Genomic DNA, 26,402 nt, shown 5'->3' with positions numbered 1-26,402 from the left:
ATTAACAATTGTAAGGTCAGATAAAGTAAGAGTCATACAGCACAGAAACACCACCACCACTTCAGCCCACCATGTCCACACCAACCACTATACTTGTCTATCTATCCACTTGATCCATAGCCTTCACTGGCTCAGATTCTTCTTTAAGTTTTGAGTATCTGCCTTCACTACCTCCTCAGTCAAAACTTTTCAGATTCCAACCAGTCAGTATGAAACAATTCCCCTTCAGATACCCTCACCTCATACTAAGCTCCTCTTGCTTAAGAGAAGCCCACCATGGGAAAAAGATCACTACCATCTATCCCATCCATCCCCTTATAATATTGCATACTTCTATCAGGTCCCCTCCCGGCCTCCTCTGCTTAGGGGAAAAACAACCCAGATCATGCAATTACTCCTTGTAGCTGAAATACTCCAATTAAAGCAACATCCTGGTGAATCTCCTCTGCTACCTCCCCGCGACACTTGCATCTTTCCTATATTACCATAGCATTACTTTGGACACTCTGAACATTGGAAATGTGCGACATTTGCAGAGGCTTTACTTACTTGATTATATGTGCTACAATTGATGGGCCGTACCAGTCTCCTGCCTTCTTCCCAGAGCTCTTGCCATATTCTACAAGCTGATGTACCCCAAATGGGGCTTTGGGGTGATCGCCAAACCAGGAAATGATTTTGCGGTGCTCCTCCTCTTCTTTGTCCATTTTGGAAGAGTTAGGGTTGTCCAGTCTCAACGTTCGTGCGCGTGCTTGCGTGACCGTGGATCCTCGGGCATGCCGGAGGCTTCTACTCCTGTCCAACTGTGAGCTGAAGACATCAAAGTTTGACCAGTTGGTAATGCTGGATTTAGATGGTGACCTGGGTTCAGCTTCTGACTCAACGGAGAGTAACACATCAGGCCATGTCCAGTCTAAAAGAAAGGAGGGCACTTAAAACCACCACTACTAAGTTCATCCAATATAGCAAGTGTTTAAGCCATAAAAGTGGAAAATGATAGAAATTATCAGTTCAGATAGTATCCATGGAGTCCAACCTTTCACCAAAATGGAAAATCATTAGAAATGGGTTGGTTAACAATTCAAAGAGAGGAAACAAAGGGGAAAGTGGTAGGTATGGGAGAATGCAGGAAAAAATATTGGAAGAACAATCAGCAAACTTGAAAGAAAACAAAAATAAAACCTGTAAAGAAAGAAAATAATAAAGGGCTTTGAGGAGTTTCAAATGGGAACAATAACTGGCTTCTAAAATTGGTGAACTCATTGTTCAGTATGGTAAACCATAATGTCCCTCATCGAAAGGTTTAATTGAGTTTTGTTGGAACTGTGCAGAGAGGACAGAAAGAACACAGAAAAAAAAGTCATGGCAACAGCCCACCCTCTTTTATTACCCAAAGTGGTAACTTGACATAAGAAAGAAAAAGACACAAGCGATTATACAGTGGTAAGGAAAGTCACCAACCAAGGATGGTTTTGTTTTCACCAAGAATGTTTGGTACTGACCAGGAGCAACATTACCTTTTGGACTATGAATTGTAGAACTTTTTATTGCTAACTTCAACAGCAAATGAATATTTAGACAGGCATCTTCTATGGCAAAATTCTATGAATTAAGGAGACAAGGACAGTGCCTTCTGGTTAATTGAGTCATCAGTTAATCAGGCAGCTACTTATATGGGACAACCCTTAAAGAACAAATACTAATTGAGAAAATAGCTGAGATTCCCTTCATTTATTTGGGACACTGCCACATAATTGGAACAGGAGTCTTGCTGAACCATTTCTAACTAGTGTCAGTTGTCTGAACTTGTGTGGCCGTTAGACACTACACAGTGCTTAGAGTACCGTCAGTTGCAGGTGTTTGTGTTCAAAAGGTAGTGATGTCTGTCACTGATAGTTGGTGAAAAGTAATGATTTAGAATTGCTTTGCTCACTGCAGTTTCAAGCATTCAGGCCTGGAGGGACCAGAAAATGGCCAGCAGTGAACATGAAATGATTTCATTACTTCAACAAGCTAGACACTACGATTAATTTGAAGACAATGACAATCATTTTGAATGTTAAAATAAACATGAAGATTTTAGAGTAGGGGTTCCTAACCTGTGGTTCACTAACCCCTCAGTTAATGGTAGGGGTCCATGGCATACAAAAGGTTGGGAACCCCTGATTTAGAGGATGCAATTACCAAAAGCATTGTATGATGGAAGTCCATTGTTTGCGCTGATTTAGTTCACCTACAGTCAATCAAAAGAACACAGAAGCATTTTAGATATCTGACTTATCTGATGATGACAGTGAAAACCGTGTGAGAAAGTATTTAGAGCGGAAAAGCCATTGCACAGGTTCATTTCCATTCTCTCGACCTCAGAAGTCCAGACCCAATGGTATGAGTAGTCGTCACAAGCTGGGGTCTTCCTTAGTTGCAGTGGATAACCAGGACTTCTGCCCCTTCACTCTCCACTGTCTTCTTGGTGGTTGGATCTCACTGTTGATCTTATCCACTTAGTCCACTGGAGTTGACTTTTTATGCTAGGACAGGCATGTCCCCATTTTCCCTGGATATGAGGTCCACCATCTACTTTCAACTGGTAGAAAATCTTTCCTACCAAGTGCAATAAGCATATACAAGTTTATCTCTGTGCAACAGAACACACATCATAGTATAATAGTCTGTTTTATTATTTTGTACATTATTGCACATTGGTAAATTACTATAGTGTATTATTATTCTGTATTTTATTATTAGCTAAGTCTGCACACTGCTAAGTGTTTTTAAATGTTGCTGGTGTAACAAAAGGATTTCCCACATGGGATCAATAAAGTATTTATTATTAATACTAGCTTGCCTAACAAATTGGTATTCTGTACTGTGGCCACTGTTGCATGCAAACAGCTAATTGGAGCCACAGGTCAATGAGAGTTGAGTGTCCAGTGGGGACAAAAGGTGAGTAAGCGGCCCAGAACAGACATGCCAGAGGTACTACCCTCCCTAGACACACCCATACACCTGATAAATTCCTCCATCAATAGCTGTTAGGAACTACAAAACAGTTTTATAATACTTTAGTAGCACTGATAGTGTTCTAATTTGTTCAGTATTTCATTTAAATACATAATTTGTTACTCAGTTAGATGGTAGCTAATTGGGGCAGCCACTTAATTGGGCCAAACTGCACTGGTCCTGAAGTGTTCCAATTAACCAGAATCCACTGTATTCAAATGCATTCAATTCTGAAGCTCACCTCAGATGTAGGAAGTTAAGCAGAAGTTTACTTACAAATTGATTTCAAATCATTCATTTGGTTCATTCCTTCAGGAACTCCCAAACTTTTCAATATTTGGCTTTCATATCTTGCGATATGCTGACAGAATGGAGGGGAAAGTATACGCCGTAATGTGGACAAGTGCATTACCTGTCAGATTTATTTCTAACGTTTGGTCTGCATTGTTAGTTGGTGATCACAACTGGGCAAGCAACTAGGGCTAGAGTTTGACTTTGTACCTTGGGCATGCAAGAAAAAAAAAATCAGACAGGAATAATAACTACAGATTGATACTTATAGGAAAGGGCATGTATGTAGAAGAAATGATGTTCATCAGTAAAATAGTAGATAGGCAGGCTTTCATTTCTCAGGCACTTAACAATAAAGGTAGGCACTTGGTGACTGATCGTCACTCCTGCAAACTGCACCTCAATAATAATCAGAAGATAAAGACAACAATTTACTTCGAGACAGAAGATGCACAAGAAGCCCTTGAGCAAGGAGCATCTGTCCACTGCGCAGCATGCAACCCCAGCCACAATCCGTCGTCCAGATAGAACCCTCCAGCTGTGGAAATTCACGGCGGTACGTCAACCAGATTCGAGAGCCAAAGTCCTTCCGAAACAAGTCCACTGCTGCAGAAGCAGCATTCTGGTTGTCTCGTGCCTCACGACTGGTGTCTGCTGGATCAGCTAATGGGAAGGAAACAGACAGTTTTGTTATGAGTAGTTCTGACAGCTATCGATGGTTAAAACATCACAATATGTTCCAGACACATAAATGAACAAATTACCTTTTGATTCAAACTGGTAGCACCGGCCCAGCAGAAAAATCGGGGATGTTTTGCTGAAATTTGTTCTCCCTTTCACTACCCAACCTGCAGAGACATCAGTTAATACAGCTGGTTCTTAAAAGATAATTTTTATATATCATGTGATGGCATCATGCAGAAAAAAAATTTAAGGGAAAAATATTAAAAGTGATTACACAATACAACTGAATCATCAGCAAAAACACAATAGAATTGTTTCAGAAACTCCCTGACCCTCAGATCTGGTTAATATGCTATCATTAAGTGCCAAGGTTGAAAACGCATTAAATCTCACTATTGTGTACGCACTGAATTCACTGTCAGGCTTTCCATGGCAGTTTTTTGACCACAATCACAGTACACACTTTAAAGAAAAAGATTTAACTGTAAACAACAAAAACTGAAGCAAAGTCCTGCTATAAAAGAATTCCCAATATATCAAGTCTCATAGATCGTCAATAGTTTGCCAGCATTTTCTGCTACCCATTTATTTATTGAGATGCAGCACAGAGTATGCCCTTCCAGGCCTGTGAGCAACACCATTCAGCAGTCCCCGGATTTAATCCTAGCCTAAACATGGGACAACTAACAATGACCAATTAACCTACCAACCAGTAATTCTCTGGACTGTGGAAGGAAACTGGAGCACCCAGGGACAACCCTTGTAGACACAGGGAGAAGGTACAAACTCCTTACAGACAGCTGCAGGAATTGAACCTGAGTCGCTGGTACTGTAAAGCATTGTGCTAACCACTATACTACCATGCCACCCCAACAAGTATTTCCTTAATCTATTCGTAGTCCCCATATCTGATTCCTGTCCCATTACACACCTGATATCAGTTTCCATATGCACACTGGCAATACTCAGCTCTAAGTAATTATCATTTCCTCTCCCAGATTCTCTAAATTGTCTTACTGTTTCTAATATCTGATGAGCAAGATCTTCCACCAAATAATTAGTAAAACTAAGTCATTCTGTCTCCATCACAAAATCTATTCTTTAGTCACTGGCTCCACCAGTCTGATCCAAGATTGAATCAGACTGTTTGCAACCTCGCTATCAAAAATGACTGTATTGAACTTGACTGTACGACCAGTACCACTATGAGACACCCATCTCACTATATTGTCTGAACTAGATCCTGTCTCACCTAAACAGCTGCCGAGACCCTCATTCACACCTTTGTCACCTTGACTTGACCAATCCAATAGCCTCCTCCCTTTTGTCACTCCTCAAACTTGAAGTCAACTAAAACCCCAAACAGGACGAAGGGTCTCGGCTCGAAATGTCGACAGTGCTTCTCCCTATAGATGCTGCCTGGCCTGCTGTGTTCCACCAGCATTTTGTGTGTGTTGTTTGAATTTCCAGCGTCTGCAGATTTCCTCATGTCAACTAAAACCCTGCAGTGCATCATCGAACTCTTCATCAAATACTCTTCATCCATCCCTATTCTCACTAATGCATACAAGCTACCAGATAAACAACTAATTTTAAATTCTCAGCCATTTTCAAATCCCCTTCATAGTGCACACATTCCTTTCAATTGGACCCAGACTAATAGTTTTCTGTGATAGTCATGGTCCTTCAATTATGGCACACTACTCAGCCTTCAAAGCAATTGCTTTGCCACTAGCAGTAACTTCTTCAGCTGTCGCATTCTTAAGCATTCCCCACCCAAACCTCATTTTTCCCAACTGCTAACTAAGCTTTATACTAATTTTCCTATTACTTACATGTCAAAGTGCCTCTATGAGGCACTTTGGGATGTTCTGCTGTACACACATATACTCAGTAGCCACTTTACAGCTGTTCATTGATGCAAATATTTAGCATGCTGACAAAGTCAAAAGATTGAGTTGTTGTTCAGACCAAACATGAGAACGGGGAAGAAATGCGATCCAAGTGCCTGTGACCATGGAACGATCACCGGTGACAAACAGGGTGGTTTGAGTATCTCGGAAACCGCTGATCTCCTGGGACTTTCACGTTCAACATTCTCTAGTTTTTATAGAGAATGGTGCAAAAAACAATGCAGTGAACGGCGGTTCTGTTTGGCAAAAGCACCTTGTTAATAAGAAAGGTTCAGAGGAAAATAGCCAGACTAGCTCAAGCTGACAGGAAGGTGACAGTAACTTAAATAACCACGTGTTACAATCGTGGTGTGCAGAAGAGCATCCTTCAATACATAACATGTCCACCCTTGAAGTGGATGGGCTACAGCAGCAAAAGACTGCACAGGGTTGCACTCCTTGACCTAATAAAGTGGCCATTGAGTTTAATGCAAGCTCTCAGAGACCATTAGGGCAGCAATGATCAGTTAGTATCCATATAACGTTGACTAAATATCTTGTATCTGCTATTAAACTGGGAATCATGACAACCACCTAAAAAAGGTATTGGAGCTCAGTAAATATACCACAGCAATAAAAATAAGGTAGTACATTCAAGACAGAATGGGAAATAGAGTAAGAAACACTGTACTGAAGGTCTGATAGTACCCTCACCATATTTGACATTGTTCCAGGCTGTCATCAGCTTAACTTTAATCTTGTCCACATCAACGGATTCATTCTGCTGGGATTTCTCTGGCAAATCATAATGGCCATTCCAGCTGTTCTCTTGCTCACTGGCTCCTGGGTGCAGTCGGCTCTTTGTATCTGGGGGAGTCAAGTCTTCCTGGCTCTGGATAAACTGAACGGAGGAAGGCGAGACAGAATTCATTGGTCATGTAGTTAATTGTCAGAAGACACAGCATTGGTGAGCAGTGCATCGATTCTTTTGCCTCTTGGCCATTTGAATTAAAACAAGGAAATCCTAGAAAAGGGAAAGAATATACACAATTAGCAAAAGTATAGCAATTAAGTGACAGATCTACACTCAGCGGGCACTCATTAGGTACAGGAGTGGAATTTGAGTGTAATCTTTTGCTGCTGTAACCCATTTACTTCAAGGTTCAACATGTGGTGCATTCCAAGATGCTCTTCTGCACACCACTGTTAAAATGTGTGGTTATTTGAGTTACTCTCACTTTCCTGTCAGCTTGAACCAGTCTGGCCATTCTCCTCTGAACTCTCTCATTAACAAGGTATTTTTGCCCACAGAACTGCTGCTCATCGGACTTTTCCCCCCATTTTTCACATCATTCTCAATAAATCCTAGAAACTGTTTTGTGTAAAAATTCCAGATCAGTGATTATCCTACCACCCAGTCTGGCAACAATGATTCCAGTCAAATCACTTAGTTTAAATTCTTCCCCATTTTGATGTTTAGTCTGAACAACTGACCATCTAACCATATCTGCATGCTTTTGTGCACTGAGTTGCAACCACATGATTGGCTGATTAGATATTCACATTAATGACCAGGTGTTCTAGGGTACCTAAAAAACTGGCCACTGAGTGTGTAACTCAGAGAAACACACAGTAGGCTAAAGGCTTGTATACCCTTGTGCTTAAAAGTTTCACTTGGTCAGCCATTTTCCTTCCCCTTTCAAATTCTGTTCTAACATTTGCGAAGGGTTTCGCTTTCAAGTGCTGACGAACTATCTCTGCATACATCAGCAATGAACAGTCATGCACTCACAACTGAACATTACCACCACATCCAGTGGTCAACTTCCTATTACCATTAACAGGATGTTTGTGTCTGCTCAAAGAATACTACCTTCAAAAGTGCAAATATCAGAAACAAAACACTGGAAATACTCTAAACACAGCACGGCAATAAAAATTAGGGAGAATAGATTGGATTAATCTTTACAGCTGAAAAATTAACTGTCTTCAATTAATTAGGAAGAAGATAGGTGATGGAGGTAATAAAAATCTTAGCCAAGTGCCTCCCTCTCAGGACTCAACCAATGCTGGGTGTTTGCGATCTCTGCCTCACAAGATTTCAGACTATCTTTGTTTACCTATCCTTTGAGCATATCACCCACAGAAGGACATAGCTGATTAGTGCAGGGGGTGCCACATTGAATACAGAAATTCATCTCAAAGGCTTACATTTATGACCCACACTGATCTCTCCTCTTGCCCTGATGAAGGGTCTCGCCCCAAAACGTCGACTATTCCTTTTCACAGATGCTGCCTGACCTGCTGAGTTCCTCCAGCTTTTTTTGTGTAACCTCACTATTTCTTGTTACTCAAAAGTTTATCTAGGTTCCTTTTTAATGCATCTATGCTTTCCAACTCTAGTTAAAAGCTTGTTGGAGTTTCATCTGTTTAGGATTCAAGAGTTATGAAATTATGTGAATATAGCAGACATATTTTCAGTTCTTAACGTAAATTGCAAGCAGTATTGAGTTTGAAGTTAAAAGGACAGCGTTTTAAATAAACAGTACGCTCTCCAGAGAACAGGCCGCTGCCTACTTTGGTTTGGTTCATAAAGTGACCGTAACATGTTTTAGTATGCATCCGCCAAATGCAAGACTGAGGTTATGTTAATTGGCTACATCAAACCAAGCAACATAGGACAAGTTATTTTTCACCACTATGACCATGTCCGATGGAACTTGTAGACCAAGCTGATATCACTTAGGGCATCAAACACGCTCAAAGACACGTTTGCTCAATCGATAGCAGGCATATTTGTGTACTTGAGGCAGCCCTTATAGCAGTAACTTTGTGTGTCTGGAATTTCTGCCTCCTCAGAAGCTTTTAGGAAGCCCTTGGGAATTAATTTGTGGCAGCAAAGAGGTTTAAACCTTCAAAGGTGCCCCCCCATTGTAGATATTCAAATAAACTGTCAGACTCAAAGTATTGAAGTAAACAACTGTAACTTTAGAAATTGTATCGAATGAACTGCTGTTACCTTTGACCTTAAAGGTATAAAAATGTGATATCCTTTGAGTTTGGGAGACTCTACCTAAAGGGTCTCCTAAAGAATGTCTGCTTGTTATAATGAATATGAATTTTACAACAGCTTCAGTGTCTCTCCAGTGCCCAAGATAAAAATCACACCATTTGAGGCCATGATCTCTCACCAAGCTTCAGTGACAATGTTTCATGTGAATACTTTACTGTCATTTACAGTTTCTAGCATTGGATTTATTAGGATTAACCTGTCTTTCTACATCTATAAAACAAACCTACACCTTCACCACTTTGTGACTATTGCAGCATGTTTGAGCAAGTTAACTGAAAACTGCAATCACTCCGTTTGAAGATGTCACCCACTTGCTGCAGATTTACTACAATGATGTGTGTTCCTGGGCTTGATAGCCTCCTCTCCCTCAACAGTACCACAGCACTTCTCTGAAACGTACTGTGGACAATTGTATACAATGTGCTGTTTTTAAAGATTTGATGCCCAGGACCCATCATGCTCCACTTACACCATTAACCCATCTAACCTGTTCTGAAACATTAACATGGTCTATTAGCAATTCTGTATTATATTGCACTGCTTGAAACCTCATTTAAAAAAACTCGTTCTCAATGGTTCAATTTAAAATCAGAGAATGTTTACAGTACATAACCTGAAATTCTTGCTCATCACAGACATCCATGAAACAGAATTAAACCCCAAAGAATTAATGACAGAAAAACATTAGAACCCCAAAGCCCCCACCCTCCCACTCACAAGCATCAACCCTCCCTCCAACGCCCTCTTGTTCCAGCAGGAAGCATCAGTGTCTACCACGCCAGCAATAACAAAGCCCTCAAGAAGAGACCGTGATCTGCAGTCTAACAAAAACGATTACTCACCCAACAACTCAACATGCCACAGACTCACTCCCTCACTCACTAACAAGGTGTCACCCTTTGCACAGCGAGAGGGGTGACAAACAGCTCGCTATTTCGATGTTACAGTCTGAAGCGACACTTATTCGAGCTCACCCGACTCGAGAACCAGCAGACTCCTGCCCATTCCCATCAAGAGAGTTCTCTGTCCTAGAAGTGCTAAGTTTAACTTTGTAACAATGTCACCTTGCTCCAGAGCGATCAGCCAGTAGAAACAAAATATTGGCTTAATTCATGTCTTAGCCAATCACCATTATAAATGCTTCAAACCATCTATATTCCACAGAAAACCATAGGAAGGGCAATGTATGTGTATTTTCTCTCAGAGGGTTGTGAACCTTTATAATTCTTTAGCTTAGAAAAAGTGGAGGGCAAGTTGTTGAATATATTAACTCAGAAAGAAATATTTTTGAACTACTGGAGAGAGAAGAGTGGTGGGAAAATCAGTAAAGCAGACTTGAAACCAAGGTCAGATGGTGAAGCAGGCTCGAGGGGTCACATGCACACTCCTACTACTATTTCATGCTCTTAAGAGCTACAATACGACAGGACCACCATCTATGCCATGTAATGTATCATCCTGATCTGTCACTAAATTCAAATGGTTGAATAATATTTAGATTTCATTACCCAAAACCATTGTGTAATTGCAATTGCAATACAAGCCGGTGAGCATTAAAATGGCAACAACCTACTTTAGAAAACAAAGTGTGCCTTCTGATGCCATCAGTCAAATAGCGAGTTTCACAAGATGTTTGGGACAAAAATGCCTATGATTACATTCTGAAGACTTTAAATACAACAGTCACAAGTGTTACGGATTCAGCAACAATAAATATACAAGTGAGGCAGGGTTTTTATAACAAATAAAACGTTTATTAAACACTGAAAAACAAACCCCAAAAGTAAACAAACCACTAACGCAACTGGAAATCAGCTGCTGTGCGGCAGCTTGAGCATATCTTAAAAGGATAAAGCAAAAACAGTTCTTAAAGCAATGCTACAAAAACAGTTCTTCAAAGTAGTACTGCGAGAGTTCAAAATGCTTACATTAAAGGAGAGACTTTTTTAGACGATTTAAATTCTCTTTCACATCGTATTGCTGCGGTTCCCAGTCAAACTATACTTTTCCTGGAGAATTTACGACGATGAAAATGAAACGGCTTAAAGGCACTGACCTTTCCTTGGCGAAACTTTCCCAGAAACCCAGTAACAGAAACTTTCTGCTCTATCACAGGGGCTAACACGGAGACAGCCAACAAATTCCTTCCGAATGAGGTTCAAACAAGGTCGAACCTGTTTCACCGTCGAATTCGACTTTCCTCGATCTTTTAGCTCCCGAACTCCGATCTTCACTCTCCACTGATTTTTAACTGGCAGTATTATGAAGAAACTGCCAGCAATGACCTTTTAAACTTTAGGCATTAAATAAAACTCCACCTTTCAACGGAACTGCGTCATAATATTGGACCACGCAGTGGCATGGAGTCAAAATGGCAAATCCAGCCACGAACTGCCCCTCCTCACAGGGAGGGGTCCTCCTTTTATACCCTGTTGAAAAAACTGTCACATGACCTCTACTGGTGGGAAAATGACATCACTCCACCAGCACAAGACCATTACCTTAGGTCCAGTATAGCTTCAACACCACTGTCACGTGACAAGTACAAGATACCCATGGGTACGTAGCACAAGCCATTTGTTTTTAGTAAATATAATCAGACCATGGCGTGTGGCCTAGTGGGCAAGGCATCAGACTAGTAACCTGAAGGTCACTGGTTCGAGCCTCAGCTGAGGCAGTGTGTTTGTGTCCTTGAGCAAGGCACTTAACAACACATTGCTCTGCGACGTCACCGGTGCCAAGCTGCATTGGTCCTAGTGCACTTCCCTTGGACAACACCGGTGTCGTGGAGAGGGGAAGGCCTGCAGCTTGGGCAACTGCCGGTCTCCCATACAACCCTGCCCAGGCGCAGATCCATGGTCTCTCGAGACCGAGGGATGCCACCACACAATCAGACCATGGAGCTATATGACAAAAGTTAAGGACACGGAAGTTACTCAGTAGCCAATAATACTGGTTAAAATGCAAAATCTTCTGGACGCTGGAAATCTGAAAACAAAACGTTTAGAGATGTTTAACAAATCAAGTTTAATTGTCATTCAATCATACACGAACACAGCTAAACAAAACAGTTTTACTCCAGGGCCATGGTCCAAAACAGTAGCCGCAGTCATATAAGACAACAGTAAACACAGGTGCACAGAAATCCAAAGGTCTGAACAGTCTGCAGTGACAGACCGTATAGCTTGCTTTTCACCAAGCAAACGGGGGGGGGGTACTATCTCCAACATGGTGTCACGCCACACTACCTCCAGCACTCCAGCGGAGCACCCAACTCCAAAGCCTTTCCCGCACTGCAACACCGCCACTTGAGGCCAAGAGCTCATTACGACTGAGTTCCCCTGTCGTTCGTCAAAACAAACCCATGAGTTGAACTTGCAGCATCAGGTCTTTCTATCAAAAGAAAAATGACAGACGATCTCTCACTGTTAGACTGCGCAGCTCCCTCATGTATCAACACCCTTCTGTCACAGGCAACATCACGGTCTGTACCCAGCCCAGCTCGTACAGTTTCTCCGGCAATGACCAACTCACCAATGGGGTAGTTCTTAATATCCAGCAGGGTCTTGCGATCGCAAAATATATTTTTAAAGAAAGACAATAAGTCCTTTGGTTAACCCCATAGAAGCCACCATGCCCAAGTGCGCTGCCATCTCACCGGAACTCAGGCAGCTTCTGTGAGGAAAGAAACAGGTATTGGTTCAGTTCAACAACTTTTCCATCAGAAATGGTTCTTCTATAAAGTAGAAAGTAAACTCTCTTTTCAGAGATACTTGGGCCTGTTGTATATTTTCAGTCTTTCCTGTAGAACATTTAGAATATAAAGGAACTGAACAGCATTTCTTGTATCTTTTAAAATGTGAAGCTTAGCAGCACACAACTACCCAAAATTATCAGTCAGTTTGAAACTGAGGGAAGATCTGGTATAACGGAAACACATTCTGCATACTCAGCCCATTCACTGTGTGGAGCTTGGAAATTCATTGCAAAAGATAGAACTTGAACAATATTTTACATGCCAGCTGAGCCAACAGAATTTTAAGAACTATAACAGAATACAAGAGAAGTACAACAGTCTTGATGAAGGGACTCGGCCCAAAATGTGAACTGTTTATTTCTCTCCATAGATGCTGCCTGAGCTGCCAAGTTCCTCCGGCATGTTGTGTGTGTTGTTTTAGAATAGACAATTGGCCACTTTGAAAGTTCACCATTACCAGGCAAATGTTTGGCAATGGTGCCGACTGAGGCAAAGTGCCAAACAAAAGCCACTACTGTCACCAACAAGAGAAGTACTAGATTCAGATACTACTACTACTTGTCTAGCAGTAGTAGTTTTGCTACTTATCTATTACTGTCTTGTTTTTATCTACTGCTTTGTTTTGATTGCCTGAGAGGAAGCCAGAGTTTAATTCTATCTATTCAAGATTCAAAAACTTTATTGTCATTCCAACCATACATCAGCTCTGCAGGGCAGAATGAGACAGCGTTTCCCAGGAGCAGTGCAATCATAACATAACAAAAGCAACAATAAATAGTTAACACAACAATAAATAGTAAAACACAACAGCCACATGTCGGTTAAAATCAAGTTATAAGTGTCCAGTGCAAGTTAAAAGTGTCCAAAGCAGAGTCAGGTAGAGCAGCTATTTAGCAGTCTGACTGCCTGTGGGAGGAAGCTGTTTAGTAGCCTTGTGGTTTTAGTTTTGATGCTCCTGTAACGTTTACCTGATGGCAGAAGAACAAACAGTTTATGGAGAGGGTGTGAGGGGTCTTTAATGATGTACCGTGTCGTCTGGAGGCATCGTCTCTGAAAGAGGTCTTGTACAGAAGGTAGGGAGACCCCAATAACCTTCTCTGCTCCCCTAACCACCCTCTGCAAGGCTTTTTTGTCGGCAGCACTGCAGCTGGAGTACCAGGCTGTGATGCAAAAGGTCAGCACACTCTCAACCGTGCCTCTGTAGAATGTAGTTAAGATGTTAGTGGAGAGTGATGCTTTGTTAAGTTTCCTCAGAAAGTGCAATCTCTGCTGGGCCCATTTCACAATCCCAGTAGTGCTCCTGGACTAGGTGAGATTGTCCGAGATCTGCACCCCAAGGAACTTGATGTTTTCCACCCTCTCCACTGTGGAGCCGCTGATGCTGAGGGGTGTGTGCTCAGGCTGAGACCGTCTGAAACCGACGATCATCTCCTTGGTTTTGGTGACATTAAGCATCAAGTTATTGTCACTGCACCAGCTCTCTAGGTGTTTGACCTCCTCCCTGTACATTGTTTCATCATTTTTGCTGATGAGCCCCACCACTGTGGTATCATCAGCAAATTTAATGAACAGGTTCTCCTTGAATCTGTAACCAGCAGTGGGCTGAGCATACAGCCTTGTGGGGATCCAGTGCTCAGTGTGATGGAGTCAGAGATGTTCCTGCCAACACAGACTGACTGTGGTCTCTCTGTCAAGAAATCCAGAATCCAGCAACACATGGCAGTGTTAAGGCCAAGCAGCGACAGTTTCTCCACTAGTCTCTGCAGGATGATGGTATTGAACGCTGAACTGAAATCAATGTACAGGATTCTGGCATAAGTGTCTTTATTGCCCAAGTGAGAGAGAACTGTGTGCAGTGTGGTGGATATTGCGTCCTCCGTACTGCGGTTGGGATGATAAGCAAACTGTAGAGGATCCAGCGATGAGGGGAGGCTGGCTGTGATATGAGGCTTGACAAGCCGTTCAAAACATTTCATCACTATGGGGGTCAGGGCGACGGGACTGTAATCATTCAGACAGGCTACAACTGATTTCTTTGCTACAGGGATGATTGTGGAGGTTTTGAAGCATCTGGGGACAATGGCTTGACTAAGGGAGATGTTGAAAATGTCTGTTAGGACATCTGCTAATACATCAGCACATTCCTTGAGCACACATCCAGGGATGTTGTCGGGACCTCCCTCTTTTCGTGGGTTAACCCTGGCAAGGGTCCTCCGTGTGTGCTCTGAATCAATAATTGGAGCCGGCTGGTCAGATGGTAAGAAGGGACTGGCTCTCCCCCTTGGTGTAGTGTTTGATGCTTCGAAGCATGCAAAGAAATTGTTGAGCCTGTCTGGAAGAGAGGCGTTGCTGTCATCAGTTTTCTGCCTGATCTTGTAGTCTGTCAGAGCTTGAATTCCCTGCCACATCCGTCTGGTGTCACCTGTGTCATAGAAGTGTCCATGTATTTTGCCCGTGTAGGCCCTTTTCGCTTTCCTGATCCCTAGTGAAAGCGCAGTCCTGGCTGAGCGAAGCACACTCCTGTCCCCCGATCTGTAGGCTGTGTCACGGGCCTTCAGTAGTGAACACAGCTCTGTTGTCATCCATGGCTTTTTATAACCACGTGCGGTGAAGGTTTTCATCAGTGACATCCTCCGTGCATTTGGCTAGGTAGCTGATTACTGCCTCAGCATACTTCTCAATGTCTGTATGGTCATCATAGGAGGCTGCTGTCTTGAATATGTCCCAGTCTGTGTGCAAAAAACAGTCTTGTAGTGCTGAGGCTGCTCCTTTTGGCCAGACCCTTATCTGTCTTTTCTCTGCTCTCACACGTTTAAGCAGTGGTTTATATGCTGGTGGTGACATGACAGATATGTGGTCAGAGTGGCCAAGATGGGGGCAGGGGGCTGCTTTGTATGCCTGTGGGGTGTTGGTATAAACCAAGTCCAGTGTGTTGTCTCCCCTGGTTCTGAAATCCACATATTGCGGGAATTTGGGGAACATAGTCTAAAGACTTAAAAGCTGGTGTGGTTAAAGTCCCCAGCAATCACCACAAAGCTGTCAGGATGTGTATTCAGTAGCTCACTGATGGCTTCATGTAGGCCTCCCAGTGCTTCGTTAGCATTAGCCTTAGTATTTGCACTGGGAGCTACATAAACAGCTGCTACAAGCATGATGGTGAATTCCCTCAGCAGATAGAACAGCCAGCATTTCACAATGAGAAACTGAGCCAGAGGTGAGCAGTGTTTAGCAGCTACTGTAGTATTCGCACACCAGTCTTTGTTGATGTAGATACACAGACCCCCCTCACCAGCTCTTACCAGAGCTAGCTGCCTCTGTCAGCAAGAAATGATGTAATTCCCTCTAGCCGTATCGCCGCGCCCGGTATGTTGTCATGGAGCCAGGATTCCGTGAAAACATACACACAGCAGTCTTTAAACTCCTTGCGTGTTTCTCACAGCAGACGTAGCTCATCCAGCTTGTTGTCGATGGAGCGGACATTTGAGAGCAGGAGGGACGGTACCGGTGGCCTAGTGGGGTTAGCTTTTAGCCTAGCATGGATGCCGGCCCTCTTACCCCTCCTCTGCCTTCTCTCACAGCGCTTTCGCTTCCTCCTCCCTCGGGAAGCAGCCGGCTTGGTAGCAGGTAGTGGTCCGTAGCGGTGTAAACTGTCCATGTCACACCAGAACTCGTCAGTTTTCCCAACATAGTTTGCCCTGATGTTAACGAGTATATTCCGACTGTATGTTATGCGTCTAGGACAAATAGGACAAACACTAGATACACTTATCACTCCCCAAGGGGCCGCTGCGTCCATGCGTGCCGCCGTCTTTCCTATAATGACAATAAAGATCATTCAATTCAATTCAATATTCAATTTCAATGGTAATACAAAGTACAAAGTAATCAAATACAAAGTAAAGTGTTGCAAGTCTGCTGTGGTGGGAAGTGTTGCAGTAAACTGCCAGTGAAACAGCTACTGCTTATGGCAGCAGAACCAACAATTTGCAGCTGCAAATTCATATGAATAATCAATCTGGTAATGTTTATTTGCACACCAGGAATACAGTGAAATGGTTGAAGCATTGACAATGTTTACACTTTAAGGTCGAATGCTGACAAATTAAGCTGATGTGTATGTTAATGGAGAAGAATCAATTAGGAATGAGAGCACAGGGCATGAATTGGGCATTGGATCAATATAGTTATAGACCAGGATAGTATTGTCCAAAGGAAAAAGTGATTCATAACAAGGAATTAGTTACTATACCCCACAGCAGTGGGGAGGATGGGTAATAAAGCACCGCAAAGCCCTCTTATGCGGAACAATTAATAGCGCAGGTGCCTAAAAGATATCATACCATCAGTAATGTTAAGGGGGCTGACTACTGCTACCTCTTGACTGGGTTATGATGAGAAAAAGGGTGACAAAAGTCTGTGTGAATGAGTTAATGCTTAAATCCAGTAATTTATATTCCCCACAGAAGTGGAAAGGGATTAAGACTGCGGTCTTTAGCTATCCCTAACAGAACAGCAAGTGCACAAACCCATTACGACACACAACAATTCTCCTACAGGACCAGTACTCGTGATAACAAATAGAAATTACTCTAGATTATGGAGTTGTTTAAAAAAATAAAAGTAACCCCTAAGCTGACATTTCCTCGGACAGATGTTAGATGGATCACTCCCACACAGCTGTGCACCTGAATCCAGGTTCACAGGTACCTGGGCCCCAAGTCCCATAGTTGGACTGGATGAAACAAGGACATTGCCACAACAGAGCAAAGTTAAATTGTTAACATTCCAATGGTTCCGGAGTATGGTGTTGACACAATATTGGCTCTTTGTATCGTGCATGAGTCACAAAAGGTTGGTTTGCAGGTGCAGCAGGCTCTCAAGAAGCAAATGGAAATGTTGGCCTTCATTGCTAGAAGGATTGAATTTAACAGCAGGGAGATTATGTTGCAACCGTACAGGGTACTGGGGAGGCCGCACCTGGAGTACTGTGTGCAGGTCTGGTCTCCTTACTTAAGGAAGGAGATACTGGCTTTTGAGGTGGTGCAGAGGAGGTTCACCAGGTTGATTCCAGAGATGACGGGGTCAGACTATACGAGAGATTGAGTCACCTGGGACTGTACTCACTGGAATTCAGAGATCTTATAAAAACATAAAATTATGAATGTGATAGATAAGATTGAGGCAGGAACGTTGTTTCCACTGGTAGTTGAGACTAGAACTATGGGACATAGCCGCAAGTTTCGGGGGAGTAGATTTAGGATGGAGATGAAGAGAAACTGCTTTGCCCAGAGAGTGGTGAATCTGTGGAATTCTCTGCTCAATGAAGCAGTGTAGGCTACCTCAGTAAATATATTTAAGACAATGTTGAATAGATTTTGCATAGTAGGGGAATTAAGGGTTAAAGGGAAAAGGCAAGTAGGTGGAGATGAGTCCATGACCAGATTCAGCCATGATCTTACTGAATGGCGGAGCAAGCTCAATAGGCCAGATGGCCTAATCCTGCTCCTATTCCTTATACTCTAGTCCCGCATGTATGTTTTACCTTCATGGTGCAGCAAAACCCAACCATGAGGATTGTATTTTACATCTAAGCTTGGAACACATGTACCCATTTGATGTTGTAGTTTGCGCCAAGTTTGGCAATTAGCTTGCAGGCGTTTCATCACCAGTCAAGGTGGCATCCTCAGTGAGCAGTTGGTGTTTCTCTCTGGGAAGGTTTGTGTTTATATAGACCCCATTCGCTTGCCTCTATACTGATTGGTTACCTCTTCAGTTGCCCTTTAAATTCTATTGGCTCATGTTTTTAACACTAACTGGCAGTGTGGAGACATGATCCACTTTCACTGATCTCGGTACATGAAGATGGAGAACGCCACTTTAACAGGGACACCATGCTGGTTCTGGAGCAGGCAAACATGAAGCAGGCATGAGAATTTTTACAAGTGTGGTTGTCCTCTGATAACTCCATAAACAAACATTTCAAAATAAATTCCATCTACTAACCCCTAAGAGCTAAAGAAACATAAGCCAATAGAATTCAAAGGTCAACTGAAGGGGTGGCCAATCAGGACTGAGGCAAGCGAACAGGGGCCAATATAAACGCGAGCACTCTCAGAATAAAACACCAACAACTGCACACTAAGGATGTCACCTTGACTGGTGATGAACGTCTGCAAGCTAATTGCCAAACTCAGCAAGCATCACATCAAATGCCTCAAACTGAGCTACCAATAATTACCACCACTTGGTTACAAGGTTGTCAAGCCAAAGGGTGGTGGTGGGGACAAGCTCCCACTACCTAAAAATGCTCCTCACAGCATGCACCTCAAATAGCCTCTGACAACCAAGTCCAACTCCTGCCCTAGTCCTGGCACCTTAAAGCCAGTGCTTCGGGTAGATGGAGCTCGTCAGCCTGTGACGGCAGTCTATCTAAGAGAGGGAAAACTCTGATTTCAAACCTCCGCTGCCTTGTGGCCATACCCGCTCATGGAAAAGGCTTCGGAAGTAAACCCTGAAGACAAATCCGGAGCTGGAGTCCCTAAGGCAGTCCGACGTTGCCTTCAACCTCGCTCTGGCAACTTCTGCGACGTCACTGGTGCCAAGCTGTATCGGCCCTTGCCCTTCCCTTGGACAACATCAGCGGCGTGGAGAGGGGAGACTTGCAGCATGGGGAACTGCCGGTCTTCCATACAACCTTGCCCTGGCCTGCGCCCTGGAGAGGACAAGACTTTCCAAGCGCAGATCCATGGTCTCGCGAGACTAACGGATGCCATCACAAACATTTACTCTTCCTTATGACTTAATCGGGCACTAGACTCATTTTAGTTATGATATTCTGATTCTGTAGAGATTTGGTGTAAATATGAAGGCACATTAACCAATCCCAACAATCAATATTATAATCCTAAGTTAGAAGAAGCACAGCTAAGGTTGGCAATGCCTCATCAAGGTGAAATACTGTGATAGATAGCAGGGGCCATTCATAGATGCAAATGTATTATGCCATATGTGCCCATTACATTTATCACGATAATTGCTGAAGCAAGTAGAAATAGTTTCTTCCTGAAACAGCTCAACCAAAGAAAGACAAATATCAATAACACTCCAAGTCCTGTCACTCTGGACACAGACATAGTCTGTATATCTTTTACGCACATATATAAACATCGATTTCTTCTTCTGGTAAATAAATCCCCCCCCCCCACCCCTCTATTCCTCACTCTGACCTTTTACCTCTTCTCATCTCCTTGGTCCCCTCCTTCCCATTCTCCTATGGTTCACTCTCATCTCCTATCAAATTCCCCTTCTCCAGCCCCTTACCTTTCCCATCCCCACCCCCGTCTTCGCTTATCACCTTCTAGCTAGCCTCCTTCCCTTCCTCCCCATCTTTTTTATTCTGGTGGCTTCCCCCTTCCTTCTCAGTCCTGAAGAAGGGTCTTGTCCTGAAACATCGACTATCTATTCATTTCCATAGATGCTGCCTGACCTGCTGAGTTTCTCCAGCATTTTGTGTGTGTTTCGGCAGAAATACAGTCACTTAAAGTTAAATCCAATTAGATGAGGCTAGAAGTTGGCCACACTTATGTCCCAGCGTGCCATGATCCCCACTAGATTCTAAAACATGAACACTGCAGACTTTGTCTGTATAGACAGTCTGGGTATCTTGAAGACAGGAACATTGAGACAATGAGTATTTACCTCGGTGGTCCAATAACCAGATGTAATTGGCAAGTACGAAAAGATATTTGGATAAATTACCTTATTTAAGACACTAGCCAGGAAATTAAATACTAAATAATAGTATTTAATAGATGGACTTCTTTGTGGAGAACTAGTCATTCTACAGATATGAACTCCATGAATGTTGGATGTAACTGGGTTAATTTCAGTTTGTACCATGACAGCCTGGTAATGTAATATGTACAGTCAGTACAGAGTAAAATTATTTTCAGAAATAACATACTCAAGCAAAGTAAATTCAGTTATTACAGGTTTGAAAATGGTCGTCACTAAGGACTTCATTCTTACTCTCACATAGCCTGACAGCAGAAAACTTAATGCTACGCGAATTCACAATTCCATCACACTAAAAACAACCAGACAGCCACCTTCTTCATCCCTGGCAGCTCAAAACTGCACCATTTAAGAACTCATTTTACCAAATATAATTTATAACATTTGCTGAAAACTACACTAAGGCACCTTGTGAGGACAGCATCATGTTCAGGTTTAATATCACCACATACGCCATGAAATTGGTTAACCTTATGGCAGACGTACATTATAGTAAAATAATAAAAACCAAGAACTGTGAATTACTGCATCAATATGTTCAGCCCAGGATAGATCTGCAGAACTGCTGACACCCAAGAACTTGAAATCGTTCATTCTTTCCACTTCTGATCCCTCTTCCCTCATCTTTCTGAAGTCCACAATCAACTCTTTGGTTTTACTGATGTCGAGTGCATGGTTGTTGCCGTGACACCACTCAATTACATGATATATTTCACTCCTGTACACTCTCTCATCACCATCTGAGATTCTGCTAACAATAGTTGTGTGGTCAGCAAATTTATAGATGGCATTGGAGCTGTGCCTAGCCACACAGTCATAGGTGTAGAGGGAGAAGAGCAGTGGCTAAGCACACATCCCTGAGGTGTACTAGTGCTGACTGTCAGCAAGGTGAGATGTTATTTTTGGTCCACACCAGAATGGTGTCTTCTGGTGAGGAAATAAAGAGGATCCAATTGCAAAGATTGGTATAGGGGGCCAGGCTTTGGAGCTTTTTGATCAGACCTGTAGGAATGATTGTATTGAACGCTGAGCCACAGTCAACTAACAATAGGATTAGTCTTGTCTAGGTATTCCAAGGCCACATTAAGATCAATCAGATTGCATCTGCTGGAAACAAGCAAACTGCAGTGGGTTCAGGTCCTTACTGAGACAGGATTAAATTTTAACCATAACCAACCTCTTAAACACTTCATCACATTGATGTGTGTGCTACACGACGGTAGCCATTAAGACAGCTCACCCTGTTCTTCTTGTGCCAACACTGGTGTCTTCCATAGAATATACCGGTAGTTATCCTTTGACTGACAGAGGTAGATAATATGAGGCAGAACAGTTCTCAACTGTAAATAACAGGGAGAAAAAGCTCAGCTTAATGATGGCTCAAAGCTTTTATTTTGAGAATGTTTTTAGAACTAATGTTCAAATTGTAGGAAAGAGACAAAACTAAAAAAAAGTTTTGGAGAATAGAGAAGAATGTGTATTGTGAGATTCACAAGACTAACCTCAAATCTTAAAACATTGCGGTAGGAAAAGCTGATGAATGAAATGTGCAGACTTAAGATAAATACTGAACCATAGTGGGAGATAGAGCACTGAGTTTATGCTTGTTGATTTACATTGGCAATGCTGTCAGACAGTATTAATTATTCAAATTCTTATCTTCATTTCCAAACCCATCTGTGATTTCACTCCTGTTCACTGCAGCCTCGTCCCAATAACTCCGATCTCTGTGCTTTGTAAACTCAACTGACTTATCCCAGGGTTGGCAAACAAGTCCTTGCTTTCCATGGCTTTAAACCTCCTTTATGCCACAAACCAATGCCGCTGAGCAAGGGATTGGGAACCGATTCTTTTCTCCATGAACACTATCCGACCAGCTAGACAATTTCCCAACACGTTAGAAGAAAATATCTTAGTTATGTGCAACAGATCATGGTGTTACAACACAAAAAGCTATGAAAGCACATGAAACCCTTCATAGCTCAGAAACTATTGTTATGGTCTAAGAATATTTCATTAAAATAAAACATTGGTAGACAATGTGCTTACCCAATGCAGAGTTCTGCAATGATGCATGTCATTCTATCACAATAACTTCATTATCATGACTCATGACAAATTAATAGAAATTATTAATTTTTGCTAGAAAATTACAGACAAGTCAAAACATAAAGGCCATAACTAGTTTAATATCGTAGATAAATATCTCTTCCTTGTGCTACTTTGGAGGATATTTCACTCAGCCCCATTATCTTTCTCTAATGTATAGACACCATTTCTACTGACCCATTCACTCATAAATATGGGATCCTTAAATAAATACCAAACACCTGCAGATGCCAGTAGTTTAAAATAAAAACAGAAAATGACAGAAATACTCATGTTAGGAAGCAGATGTGGAAGGAGAGTTAACCAAGTTAAATTTCTGGATAGTCACTTTCCAATCTAGTATACTGAATCCGTTACATGAGAAAATCTGCAAATGCTGGAAATCTAAAGCAACACACACAAAATACTGGAGGAACTCAGCAGGTCAGGCAGTACTCCTGATGAAGGGTCTCAGCCTACTGAATCTGTTGCTCGCTCATACTGTGGTCTCTACATCGGAGAACCTAAAGGTAGACTGGATGACGAGTAGCTGCATTTAGCTTCTAAGGGATTCTAAACATCAAGTTGTCCTTCAGCTTTGTTCTTTCTCTCTCCAATCTGACCTCTTTTCCACTGAGGTCCAGCAAAGCACCCTGCATTCCACCTGGCCACATTGCAGATGTTCAGAGTGAAATCAAAACGTTCAGCCTACTTTCTTCCTTCGTATCAAAGTTGCCTGCTTCGGTTGTACGTCATTTATCTGCAACACTAACTACATTTCCCTCTTCTTTAGTATGGCCTGACTTGTTGGGCATTCATTATTCGAATTTATAACCCTCAATTGGAATACAGTTCCCTCACAATCATTCCCCCTACAATTAACGTCTATACAAGCCGCAATTCCTGCCTGCTCTGCTGGATTCTAAATTGCGGCCTTTAAAACGAAATCAAAAATATTCTCCCACCCAGAGAACGAAGGAGATAATAGAATTTATTCGTGGGTCACTTAATAACCTGCGCCAATTGCTTCATAAACACTGTAATTACAATTTACACACCATCACCTGTTGTGAAACACTGGCACTAAGAAACAGATGCATCGCGGTCAATATTTTTTTAAAAAACAACTCACATTCGGTTACAGATGTAACTGGTTTAAGATCATCCCGTGAAAGGAAATACTTTAATTGAAATTAAGGTTGTAAATTCACCCAAATCTCCAACTGGATTGTGTAATAGGAGCTGCGATAATCCTGTGAACATCTCAAACCTACGCCAGTGCGATTTGATGGTCTGTTAAAGTACTCCTGGGCGCTCCATTGACTATTAAAGTAACGAGGAGCATAACAACATGACGTAGGTGGAAATACTGGACCGTGCTCCCGTCCCGGGCCCACACCACAAAACTAAAGGTCACCGCATCCAAACTTATCCCCACTTTGGTGCAAGATATGATTGAGACCTCCGAAGACCAATCACAGGGGAGATAAACATTTGATTAGCGGCCGAACAGCCAATCACCGCCGCTGGACACACCCCTCCGCTATGGCGTCTGGTTGCCGGAGCCAAGCTTTGCGATGACCAAATCGTATAAAGCACTCACCCTAACCCATTTCTTCCTCGTTACTGAGGCGGTGCGGTAGCTTCGCTGCGGCGGTGGGAGGTTAAAATGGCTCCTGAGCCCATCGCTGATTCGGCTTCTGCTCCGATATCAGATTGAGGAAGCGGACACCCGTTCCCTAACGACGGATAGAAAGAGTGGCACCTTCATCCGCTGAGCGACGTACCGCCCCTCGCCGCGACAGCGCCGCCCCAAGGCCCGGAGGAGCAGCAGAGCCATCCCAAGACCCGGAGGAGCAGCAGCGCCACCCCAGGGCCCGGAGGAGCAGCAGCGCCAGCAGGACGCACTCGTGGTCACCGCCCGGGAAATGGGTGGGAGTAATGTTGGCTGCGGACCAACTTAATTGATTAATTTAGCCATACCAGGCACGATGAAATATGCCGTCTAAGCAACACCATGTGTCACTGCTAGGCTCCTTAACCACTATACCCGGCCTTGCTCAGTCAACAAAATTAATCCATCTCTACAGAGTTTGGACTGGAGTTACTCCAGGTGAAGCGGTGCTATTGCCGGTTGGTAGGAAACCAATCGATTGGATAATACAGTATTCGACGTTTCGGGTGAGACCCTTCGGCAGGACTGAAGAAACAAAAGAAGAGTAGATTTAAAAGGTGGGTGGGGGGAAGAGGGAGACACAAGGTGGTAGGTGAAGCCGGGTGTGGGAGGGGTGAAGTAAAGAGCTGGGAAGTTGATTTCGCTTAGAGATGCAGGGCTGGAGAAGGGGGAGTCTGATAGGAGAGGACAGAAGGCCATGGAGACGAGAAAAGGAGGGAGGAGCACCAGAGGGAGGCGATGGGCAGGCAAGGAGATAAGGTTGAGAGGGGGAAAAAGGGGATACGGAATGGTGAAGGACTGGGGGAGGCATTACCAGAAGTTCGAGAAATTGAAGTTCATGCCATTAGGTTGGAGGGTACGCGGACAATATAAGGTGGTGTTCCTCCAACCTGAGTGTGGCCTCATTTCGACAGTAGACTGTTAACTGTGTCTGCATCCCTTACCGAGCCTGCACTGCTCCGTTACTACTGATGGTGAGGGCCTGGAGGTACACCTGGGTGACACACTTGCATGGAGCACCAACACAGAGAGTGTGTACAAGAATGCCAAGTGGTTAAGGCATCGGTCCAGTGATCTGAAGGTCGCTAGTTCGAACCTTAGCTGTGGTAGCGTGTTGTGTCCTTGAGCAAGGCACTTAACCACACGTTGCTCTGTGATGACACCAGTGCCAAGCTGTATGGGTTCTAATGCCCTTCCCTTGGACAACATCAGTGGCATGGAGGGGGGAGACTTGCAGCTTGGGCAACTGCCGGTCTCCCAAACAACCTTGCCCAGGCCTCAGTCATCATTGAAAATCGAAGGACAGCTGAAGAAATACAAGGGCCATAGTCACCTCTACTACCTGAGCAGACTGGGGTCCTTTGGAGTATGTAGGCCTCTCCTTCATAGGTTCTGCCAGTCTGTCATCACCAGTACAGCCCTCTATGCGGTAGTGTGCTGGGGCAATGGCATCAACACAGGTGATGCCAACAGGTTCAATAAACTGATTAGAAAGGCTGGCTCTGTTACAGGAGTCAAACTGGACACACTGGAGGCTGTGGTAGAACAAAGGGCCCTACAGAAAATCCCGGCAATTCTGGACAATGTTTCTCACCCTCTGCATGCCACCTTGGCTGAACAGAGGAACACTTTTAGTAATAGACTAAGACAACTGCGCTGCTCCAAAGAGCGCTAGTTGAAGTCATTCTTACCCTCGGGCATTAGGCTCTATAATGAGTCAACCTATAGCCAGGGAAGTGATGACCCCCTCCTGTCAGACTGTTATTAATCTCTGTTTACCACACTCTGCTATCGTGGACAGCCTGTGTAATACTACCATCTCTTCTTACCTGGACGGTGTGAATGTGTACCCATTACTTATATTATGGTCATTCTTGTATTACAATCTTAGCTGTGGAAATCTTGTACATCTTATTTTTAAGGTAACTTATTTATTTTTCTTACTTTTCAAATATTTGTATACCTGTGCAAATGTAATGCTACTGTGACACTGTGATTTCCTTTGGGACCAATAAAGGATCTATCGATCTTATAGTTTTAGGTATTGAGTTCCACAGCTTAGACGCATAGTTCTAAAAAAGCTGACCTGCCAATAATCTTTTGAGGGAGATTGTTTAAATTTAAGAGGCTGGCAGAAGAAAACCTGAG

General features: G+C 43.1%; 1 protein-coding gene across 2 annotated transcripts in view; it reads right to left on the bottom strand.

Annotated features, from left to right (window-relative positions):
• The window catches only part of LOC140740255 (cysteine protease atg4da-like), a 41,610-nt gene extending 17,291 nt beyond the window's left edge, over positions 1–24,319 (bottom strand). Inside the window, exons 1-5 of one of the 2 annotated variants that reach the window (XM_073069361.1) lie at positions 24,183–24,319; positions 6,582–6,891; positions 4,056–4,139; positions 3,727–3,954; positions 550–913 (exon numbers count right to left, since the gene is read on the bottom strand). In XM_073069361.1, coding sequence (XP_072925462.1) covers positions 550–913; positions 3,727–3,954; positions 4,056–4,139; positions 6,582–6,798 — 893 coding nt within the window. In that variant the 5' untranslated portion in view covers positions 6,799–6,891; positions 24,183–24,319. Of the gene's footprint in view, positions 1–549; positions 914–3,726; positions 3,955–4,055; positions 4,140–6,581; positions 6,892–23,711; positions 24,025–24,182 lie in introns of those variants that run through there. The other variant, XM_073069362.1, reaches the window with a different exon arrangement.
• Positions 24,320–26,402: the final 2,083 nt, after the last annotated feature.

This window comes from Hemitrygon akajei, chromosome 16 (assembly GCF_048418815.1).
Source record: "Hemitrygon akajei chromosome 16, sHemAka1.3, whole genome shotgun sequence".
NCBI classification, from domain to species: Eukaryota; Metazoa; Chordata; class Chondrichthyes; order Myliobatiformes; family Dasyatidae; genus Hemitrygon; species Hemitrygon akajei.
This window is presented reverse-complemented; position numbering and strand designations above follow the sequence as displayed.